Below are 10119 nucleotides of genomic sequence, written 5' to 3' on the forward strand. Positions count from 1 at the left end.
AGGAGAAGAAGAAGAAGAAGAAGAAGAAGAAGAAGAAGAAGAAGAAGAAGAAGAAGAAGAAGAAGAAGAAGAAGAAGAAGAAGAAGAAACCCTGACTAATGGAGATGACTTCTCATTTCCAGAGAAAATGGCAGGATCAAGGGAAATCAGCTGGTTAATTCCCATCACCTTTGCCAAAGAGATTAATTAAGAACCAAATATATTGTCTGCCACTGCTCTGAAGTCCTGGAAGGCAGAGTTGACCAAGGGCAAGGGAGGCTGCAGGATTTACAACAGCATGGGAACCCACAATCCCACACTTCATCAGGACCAGAGCCCAGACACTTAGCCTCCTGAAAACCCGGAATGCTTGTTATGAATGCAAGCAAATTGTCACACTCGAGATTTCCACACACGAGGACCCGCAACTAAATATATTTCAGTCGATGCCAATAAAATGCAACGGCTTAGAAAATGGAAATCAAAGGCTGGTTAAAACTATGGTGGATTAAGAGCAATTTTAACTGCATAGAATGTTTTGCCCACTAACTTCCTGTGTGGTAAAGCTCTAATTCTTTTATAGCCAACATACTGCAATGCTCTAAATATGACTTCCATCTGGCCAAAATGATGAATCACGGCTATTTTTATTGTAGCCAATGCATGATCATGGCATATCCATTCCAAGGGTCAATAAATAATATTTAATTAACTTCCTCATAAATTCTATAATCCAAGTGTGCATCATTCTACTCCTTGGGCAACTGAGATGGGGGGTTCCCTCAAATATAATTATAAAAGAATATTATGGCATTAAAAAAATTTTATAACACTTAATAAAATACTAGAACTTTTTAGTTTTGCCATTGATCATGTTCTTGATACATGAAATTAAATTCTAAGAAGCGGGTTTCTGCTTCTAATTCAATTTGGAATTTCTGTCGCTGTCAGAAATGAAGTGGACAAAAATAGGAGAAGCAACAGATTTCCACCATAGAGGAGCACACTGACATCACTCTGGAGAAACATCAACTGCCACTGAACTACCTGAATCCCATGTCCCCTAACTCGGGCACAGCACAACAGGCTTCTGCAGATGACCCTCCTGCCTCTGCCAGGAGCACCACCACGCAGGCTAACACCACTGTGGCAGAAGACCAATGGCAGCAAAGGGAACAATGATCCACACTGCTCAGCCTGGAAGGGTTCTCGAGGGAAGACCAAAGTTCCAGAGGGAGGGGGTAATTTTAATCACGTTCCTTTGGGTTAGCTGGCATAGCACGCACCATTTGGTGTATTGCCCTTTGGCCTAAAATATAAGGTGTTTACAGGTCAGAGCAGGAACAGGAGGCCTACTGACTTAGCAGACCACGGAAGAGATGGTTTCAGAAGGGAGGAGGCACACCTAGCTCATCACAGGTGATCTCAGAGAACAAAGCCTACCTCCACTAGATCATCCCCATGGAGAGCTCAGAGAGGAAGTGCCCTTGCTGGGACCACAGCCATCTTCTTTCACCAGCCTTATGTTCCTCCCAACCCAGATGTGTTGGAGCAGAGGACTCCCTGTGGCCTGCCAGCCATGTTGCCAGATGTGGGGAATAAAATATTCTAATTTGTTCTCTTCTAAGTAATGAAAAAGTCACATCATCTAAAAGGAAGTGGTATGCACACTCTACAATTACCATGGAAGCCAACGCTGCGTGAGTCATCCAACAGCCTGCACAAGACAATTTGGCTACTGGAAAATCCTGATTAATGGCATTTTTTTAAAAAACAGAGTAACAACCTGACCTGCCAAAAATTATTATTTTTTCATCATATCACCAGTTGGTTTTTTCTTTTTTGGTTTGGTTTGTGGGTTATTTTTTTGTTGGTTGGTTGTTCGTTTGTTTGCTTGTTTATTTGTTTTGGTCTTGGCTATGTAGCACCTCCCACAGAGAATATGAAGGTGAAAATCTTGTTATAATGCACTTTAACTGTAAGTCTATATGTTGTTGGGGAGGTTGAACTAAGCAAGTCAGCTTCAGACTTGTACACTGCCCTGAACCGGTCATGGACTACTTTGGACCACCTCCAGGGTGTTTCCTCATTACAAATGCAATTAGTTCTTGGACTGTACAAAAAGACACTTCTGTAAAACATAGGTGACTGGGATCCAAGGTAACGGTCAGATCTCAAGGTTGCAGGCTCATGTGACCACACTGACCACTAACAGCAATCCCAAGGCTCCCAGACCAGATAGCTCCCTCCCGCCTCCGAGTACAAGGCGCCAGGAAGAACTGCTGCGCTTTAATCTCCAGTCCTGAAACGCCCACAGCCTGGGCTAGCAGAGTTCATCAACACCACGGGCGAATTCGCTGTCCCTTGCTTTCTTTTCTCATCAGTACAACACAGCGGATGCTGATTAAGTCAGTCACGCATCTGGATTTCGACCCGGGCCGAAATCGACATCCGTTTGAAAGACAAGCGACCTGCGGGCGGCTGGCATCACATTCCCGAAGTGTAGGAGCGCCACACAGGGTGTTATGAGTTTCTGGTGCGAATCGCTAAGCAGCCGCGGCGCTCCGGGTTCCCCTCCACCTGCGACACTCGGCACCCGCCTAGACGCCGCCTGCTGCCCTTGCCCACCTCTTCTAACTCGGTATAGAGCCCCAGCCCCTGTCTCGGGTCCCAGCCGAGCACCTCCAGCCACCCAGCCGCTCCAGGAGAGTGGGAGAGGAATGCCCTGCCCCGCCCGGCCCCACCTGGCCAGCACTGAACAGAGGAGCCAGTGCCTACCGCCCCCCACCCCTTCGCTGCGCAGGGCTGTAATAATTACATCCTCATTATTTCTTCTGCGATCGTTAGGGAAAAGAGCCCGAGAACAGCAACAGCAGCTGCCGGGGGAGGCTTAGTTACAAAACCCTGCGTTGGGTAGCGCTTCGCTTAGCAACCACCCCTAAAAAAGCCCCCGTGCTCCCCGGCTAGCACTTGGAGAGCCCAGCAGCGGCTATCCCCCTCCAAACCCCTAGGCCCAGGCCCTGCTCATCGCGACGGCTGCAGCAAAGGGCTCAAGTGGCCCCTCCCCGCCTCCGCGACCCCAGCGCCCGGTAACGCCGGCTCCAAGCGCCTTGCATTCATTCCCAGTCTGAGTCCTGGTGGCCACCTGGGCTTGGGGGAGGGGGAACACGGGTCGCTCCCCACTGCCCCACCAACCCCTCTCTGGCCAGCGCCCCAAGCTGCACCCCCTTACCCGGCCTCGCCGAGCGGGGAATTTCACACCTCCGCCTCGCTCCTGTACCCGGGGAGCCCGTGCGCCAGCCACCCTGCCAAGGAGCTCTGCAGCCCGGAAGGACCCCAGCGGCGGACCCCGGAGCACCGGCCGCCCCTAAGGTTATCTCCCACTCCCAGAGCATGTTCCTAGTGGTCTCCTACCCCGCAACGCAGCCGCCTAGTCAGGGCCAACGCGGGTCGGTCTCGCAGCACCGCCCCCTCCCTGCCCCGACGGCTCTCGCCACTTAGCTCCCAGGTCCCCGCATCCCAGTCCCCGCGGCCCCGCGCGTCTCGCACCTTCCTCAGAGCGGACATCCTCGGGCTTTCCTAGTTCAGAAGATGCCAAGCGACATGGCAAGGTGGCCCACCCTTCAGGCCAGGAGGCGCGCACAGCACTGCCGCCAGCTCCTGAGCTCGAGAATCCTTGAGTCCGTGCGTCGGTCCGCAGTCTGTCAGTCCGCCGCCGCCGCCGCGCGCTCCAACCCCGTTCGAGCCCAGCGCACGGTCGGTCCTCACGGCCGGCGCCTGCGCACTCGGCGCCCGGGGAGGCACCGGCGCACTGGGGGGCGGCCGGTGCGTGGATCCATCTGAGGAAGGGCCCAGCGCCGCGCGCCTAGGGGGAGCGCTCAGGCCGCCGTGCAGCTGCCAATGGCAAGTCTGGTCCGGAGATCGCATGGCGCGCAATTATGGCCCGGGAGCCCGCGCACAGCAGGTCCCAACTGTTGCGCGCAGAGCATTGGGTCACTCGAGGACAGTGAAGGTACCGGGCGGGGGAGCAGAGAGGTCCCACCCCTCGAGAGCTCGGCATGTTTGTAGGTCAGCGTGGGAACCCACACACAAGACAGTGCGCTTGAAAAGGTCTAGCTCAATCTGAATCAAGCTGTGGGATCTGCAGACGCCTTGGTGCACCCGACTCTTCCTGGTGAAGTCCTCCACATCTGTTGGGCTCCCAGGTCAAAGAGAGGGAGCGCTAGAACACAGATCTGTTACAGAGCTTCGCAAGGCCACTGAGAGTGCACATGGCTGTTCTGGGCTCTGTGAAATACAACCTCTCTCTGTCTCCACCTGTTACCTCCCCGCCTGTAAACTGCTTGGTGCTGTGCTCAGAGGAATCAGGGATCCTCCAAGGGCACCCCCACCCCCTGCACCTCAAACAGCAATCTTCCTTTACAAACCTGGTCCAGAGACAGGGGAAAGCAGCATTGAGATGGGATGGTGTTCAACGCATGTTTGTTGCAGCACATAGATGTGTGCAGTGTGGAAGTGGAAGCAAAATAATAATAATAACTATTATTACTATTATTAATAATAATAATTTATCCTTTTATCTCAGAGAAGTCAGAAGACAACCAATAATAGTTTGGCAAATTTAGCAAAATTAGCCACGTTGTGCTGGATCCTAGGTTCATGGAAATATCCTTCTCAGATCTGTTGGCCAGTTAAGAAGAAAGTTACTGTGGCCTGGAGTAAAATGCCCTGGCAACTAAAGAGTCAGTTTGACGTTGGGCTCTGGGCTCTGCCATTACTAAACCTTCCTAACATTGGGCAAATCACTGGGACCCATGGAAATGGAAATGTAAAAGGGAGGGGTGTCTCCATTGTTAAGTTTAAATGTGACCAAAACTTAATCAGCAAGATGGATACTTGCAAAAAGATGAATGAGTGTAGAGTAGAAGGGAGACATGTGAACAACCCAGTCTTTTCCAAAATTCCAAGATCTTTACACAAAAACAATCTCCATAAAATGTTTTTCATATGATCAACCAACAACTTTCATGTACTTTAAAAGCACAAATTGTGTGAGAAACAACATAAATGAATCAAAGATATCAGACATGCCTTCTTCTTAGTGCTTTTAGCATATTCCGACTGGTCTCAGTGGAAAGCCTCAAACCAAAATCTAGACTGCATAATCAACTTTTAAAATCCTAATATCCATCTTCACTCCTCTCCACGTACATCCCCATCTTCCGTTCATTGATTTGTTACCTCGTGCAATGGCAGCAACGAGAGAAACACGAGTGGTACTTATAGTGAGTACTTATGTGCTGTGGACGTGTGAACAAAACAGGAAAAGAGATTGCCACTGGGCACACATCCAGGCTTGAGATGGAGCCACACTAAAGTTATAGGAATATAATCATGGATCGTGTTTGCTTCTGCGAAGGAAATATGCTGTGTTGTGAATGAAAAGGACTAAGGAAGTATTGTGAGCCATGCTGTTACATGACATCTTCCTCTGGGTTTGCCCACAGTCGGTCCCAAGACATGGTTTTGAACATAATTTATTTGAACGCCTTAACTCTGGAAACTAAACAGGAATAAAAAGAGTGGGAAAGGGGAGGAAAGTTAATAAAGGGTTTGTCATCAGGGTGATCTCTGCTTCCGGCAACTGGAGCCCATCCTACTGAAGATTCTTTGAGGAAACGTCTGAGATGCACCTCAGAATACTTCCGTCCTCCCTTCTACTTCCCTCACTGGGCAATTTTGATAATGTCAAAGGAAGCCCTCTTCAGAAGTTGATATGAATGAGGTGAAGTCAGAGGTTGACTTCTGCCCAAGCTCCCAGAAGAATGGGGTCAGGGGTGGAGAAGAGTTCTGGCAGTAGAAAGAACAGACCTGAAGACCCAGAGCCAAGGAGAGACTTGCCTTTCCTTCTAAATGACTAATTAATCTAAGAACTGAAAGACCATCTCATGAATGTGGACTGACAGGCAACACGTGGGGAGGATTTGTGACACATTTGTAGGAGTTGGGATTATGTCTTATACACAATGTAATTTTATGTGGAATTTTGACCAGGACATTAGGATTTTCTTCGTGTCACTTGCAGGCAAAAACATTTTTATTTCTTCCTTCCCAATATGCGGTCTTTTTATTTCCTTTTCTTTGTCTGATTACATTAGCTAGGGTTTCTAGTATGATACTGAAGTCAGTGGCTGGAGGGACTATCCTTGCCTTGTTCATGATCTTTGTAGGAAAGCTTCTAATTGTTTTTTCCCTTAATGATGATATTTGCAGATTTTTTTTTGTAAATGTTCCTTATCAAGTTGAATAAAGTTCCTTTTACTTATTGTTGACTGAGAAGTTTTGTTTGTTTTTGTTCTTTTTCTAAATCATGAACAAGTGTTAGATTTTTGTCAAATGCTTTTTCAGTTCTGTTTTGTTTTTTTTTTCTGGCCCTGTGATGGGCTAAAGTGATTTTTTTTTCAAATGCTTATTTTATGTGCATGAGTATTTTTGCCTGAAGGTGTATGTGCACCAGTGCACATGCCTGGTGCTATCAGAGGGCAGAAGATATCAGATCTCCAGGAGCTGCTTTCCAGATGGTTGTGAACCACCATGTGACTGCAGGAAACTGAACCCAGGTTCTGTGCGAAAATGGAAGATTTCTTAACCACTGAGCCATCTCTCCTGCCCCAGAGTGAATATTTTAGATTTTTTTTTAAAAAAAGATCTTTTTGGTTGCTATGAATCGAAGAGGTGACATGGTAGTGGGGTAAGAGCTGGAAGACGGCAGGAGGGCTGGGAAGAGATCAACTTTCAAGTGGAGTCTCCATGAGCGATGAGGCACAAAATAGATGTGATCTTTCTGGACAGGTCTGTGGGGGGAAGAGGAGATCAGGAAGCAACTGTGTTTCCCAAGACTAGCCTGGCAGCTGAGTGGATGGTGTCTGTGGCCAACTGGGAGAGATACAGGAGTGTCCTGTTTGCTGGAGTTCTTGGGGACTCGAGCAGACGCTGGCATAGCGGTCTGCATCCAGGACCTTCTGCTTTCTTGAACCATTGCACGTTTGTGTCCTGTATGCCAGTGGAATTACTATAACCAAAGACCCTAAAGACCTACCCTTAGCAAATCCAGCCGTGCCTTCAAACAGGCGAACTCTTCTTTGACTTGGTTGCAGGATGGCTGCCATTCCTTGTCCCTCTAGTCACTCCTTCTCTTGGGCCAGAGCTGGAGCCTCATCTCTCAGCTTCCCAAAGTCCGTCGTGGCTCAGCTCTTCCTTAGCCACTACTCTGGCCACATCCATTCTCTCCACGGTCTCCTAAGTTTCTGTATCAAAAGTTCCTCCTCACTACTTAACAAAGGGCTCCCCAAAGAATCCCCGTATCAGCCTGAAATCCCAACGGCTCAGCTTCTGAACCAAAACCCTGAACCCATTCTAGACTTCCCCTTTTCAACCACAGACCATCCTGATGATCCAGAACATCTCTCTTGCTTTGTCTTCAAACCCATCCACACCCTGGCCATTTCTTCCTACAGTCTTCAACGTTACAACTCAGATGCTAACTAACAACATTTTCCTAGTAGCAGCTGGTGCACAGTGTACTTGCTTCATCCCGATGCAATTTACTCTCAATGGTGAAGCTGAGGTCACTTCTTATAACATTTACATCACATCGTTTCACTCCTAGGCTCAAAACTGATCAGTTTTCCACATCGTTAAAAACTCAATGTTGCTTCTTCCATGGTTGTCACGGGTGAAGTAGAACGAGGCAGCAAAGACCAATTCTTAGCTACTGATTTATTGATTTATTTCGTGATTTACTCAAAGCACCGCTCGTACTGCCTATTTGCCAAGGATGTCTTCACTTTCTACCTGGAACAGAATGACATTGACCGGGCAAATATTGGAGACACTGGGTCATGTTGCCCTTAGCAACCTGCAGACTTCCACTTAGGCTTCTGTAAAACTTCGCTTGCTTGCCCACCCCACCTTGTGGTTTCAGAGTCTAAAACGATAATACAAACTGGACCTCAACCGAGGCCTTTCAGGAACTATGCTGCCTTGAGTCCATCAGTAAACATCTCTGCCCTTCCACTCTCACTGATGCAGGAGGGCTTATTCCAAAGAGTCCTGCAACAACCGAGGCCACGCCCTCTCTCCTCTCTGATCCCTACCCGCATTAAGATCTCCGGACACAGGCTAGCGGGCAGACACTTTACTTGAACCACAATGTCTTCTTTTCTGTTTTGAGCATTTTTTCCGCATAACATCAGGTCCTCTTCCTTCAGCTCCTAGAGTCTGTGCTCTCCACTAACCAAAAATATCTGCTTCTAACCCTGCTCCCTGCCTTATTCTCTTCAAAGAGCTCATCTCTTTGGGATACGGTCCTTACAGTCTTCTTTGTCACGCACCTCTCTTGTCTGACCTTTCGTGAACGTTATTTCCAGCCAGCAGGTCGTGCAGACACTCGGCAATCCTGTTTCTGAAGAAGCAATGCAAAGACGAAGAATCAATGTCAACAGGGCACAAGGGTCCCAGCGAGGAAGCACCGCCGGACTAAAAGCAAAGTGGTACAGGTGAAAAACAACACAAAGAGAGGGCCAGGTCGCCGCCGCCGGTGGGCACCGCAGGGGTGCGGGCGCGCCAGTCCCTTCCGCAGATGTGGTGAAGGGAGCTCAGAACGCAGCTGTCTGGGCCGAGAGAGGACCTTGTCTCGCCTCAAGCTTCCAGATCTTCCTTCTCTCCTCAGCAACCTTCCTCCAGTTTGCAACCCAAGTCCCGCAAGTGTGCAGAGCCGGTCCCGTCCCCACTGTGTCTTGGCACAAATCAACTTGAAGGGCAAACCCCGGAGTAGCGCTACGAGGCCACTGGCCTTCCGCGCAGGCTCCACAGTCAGGCTCCTAGAGTTTAAGCCACGCCCGGGCCCTATACCAACCAATAAGGCTCCGGATATGGATGATTGGCAGCCGGCGACGGGGAATTCGAGTCCGGATTAGGCATTCCTAATGTTGTGGGCGGGCCTACGCGGAAGGAATCCGGAAGCACCGCGGGCGCGCATCTGGCGGCGGCTGGGCCCCTGGTTCCCGGCTGGGGTCCAGTATGTCTGCTCATCGGAAGCTCGGTAGGCAGGAAGCGCGGAACGTGAGCGGAAACTAGGTCTGAGATCCCCAGGGGTGTAGGGTGTCCTCATGTTGTGACCAGAGGACGTGGCAGGCTGATGGGGGGGGGGGGGGATCGTGGGACTTCAGAGCGGGGGCGTGATGGACCCTGAGGTTCCCCGGGGTTTGTGGGACCCCCGTCTCAGGTAGTGGATTCCTCCTGCTGCTGGCTGGGTAGGGCCGCTGTGGCAGCCTTGCAGGGGTCTTCGTTGTCCCAGCGACCCACTGGTGGAAGAGTCCTCCAGAGCCTAGGCGTCCTCACTTGTTTCTAGAATAGCACTGGGTCGGAGCTGGCGCGTGTAGGGACTGGGTGAGTGTGTGTGTGTGTGTGTGTGTGTGTGTGTGTGTGTGTGTGTGTGTGTGTGTGTGTGTGTGTGTTGAGGTGACACGAGACCTGTCTGGAGGGCAGCCTCCATCCAGGGCAGCTACACCAGCCCACTCTTTCTAAGGCCTTCATCTCTGGGTTAGCGTCTGGAGGTCCTGAAAATGGAGTTCTTGTGATGGGAGTAGAGACTCTCGTGCTTTTCTGTGTTTGAAACATCTTCTCCTTTGTGAAGTGAAGAAGAAGCCAGTGTCAACTGTATACAGTTTGTAAGTATCTACTTAAAAGGCAGGAAACTAGTTTCTCAGCAAGCAAGAAACCCATGAACGAGTTAGTTTAAAAATCCCCATTCTGTGTTTTGGGTTTGTTGTTGTTGTTTTTCTGTGTAGAAAACTGTGCTAGTGACCACTCTCTTCATCGTGTCCCCACTTTCACCTTATTGCCAGCCCTCACCCCAAAAAAGTAAGGCCATCTCAGGGACCATAAACAATCAGATGTGGTGTTCCAAATTGGACATAAGCGTTCTTTAGCATGTAGCAAACTTTGTTATAATCTTCCGCTGGAAGAGAGTGCAAACTCTTTATTGGTTAATATATGTTCATCTGTCTTCTGCAGTCTGATTGGTTCCACACCCATGCTTCATCTTCTTGCACTCCCTTCTCTGTCTAGGATACTTTT

The 10119-nt window shown here is 49.4% G+C and overlaps 2 protein-coding genes across 4 annotated transcripts in view; one reads left to right on the forward strand and one right to left on the reverse strand.

Annotated features, from left to right (window-relative positions):
- The window catches only part of Dlgap2 (DLG associated protein 2), a 685199-nt gene extending 681469 nt beyond the window's left edge, over positions 1 to 3730 (reverse strand). For all 3 annotated transcript variants that reach the window (XR_003378611.1, XM_005366239.3, XM_013353440.2), the window contains exon 1: positions 3529 to 3730. The gene's annotated coding sequence lies outside the window, so the exon portion shown is untranslated. The remainder of the gene's footprint in view (positions 1 to 3528) is intronic.
- Positions 3731 to 8988: 5258 nt separating this feature from the next.
- Positions 8989 to 10119, forward strand: part of Erich1 (glutamate rich 1) — a 55158-nt gene continuing 54027 nt past the window's right edge. Inside the window, exon 1 of the mRNA XM_026788808.1 lies at positions 8989 to 9082. Coding sequence (XP_026644609.1) covers positions 9061 to 9082 — 22 coding nt within the window. The 5' untranslated portion in view covers positions 8989 to 9060. The remainder of the gene's footprint in view (positions 9083 to 10119) is intronic.

Source organism: Microtus ochrogaster, unplaced genomic scaffold, assembly GCF_000317375.1.
Source record: "Microtus ochrogaster isolate Prairie Vole_2 unplaced genomic scaffold, MicOch1.0 UNK7, whole genome shotgun sequence".
Taxonomy (NCBI): domain Eukaryota; kingdom Metazoa; phylum Chordata; class Mammalia; order Rodentia; family Cricetidae; genus Microtus; species Microtus ochrogaster.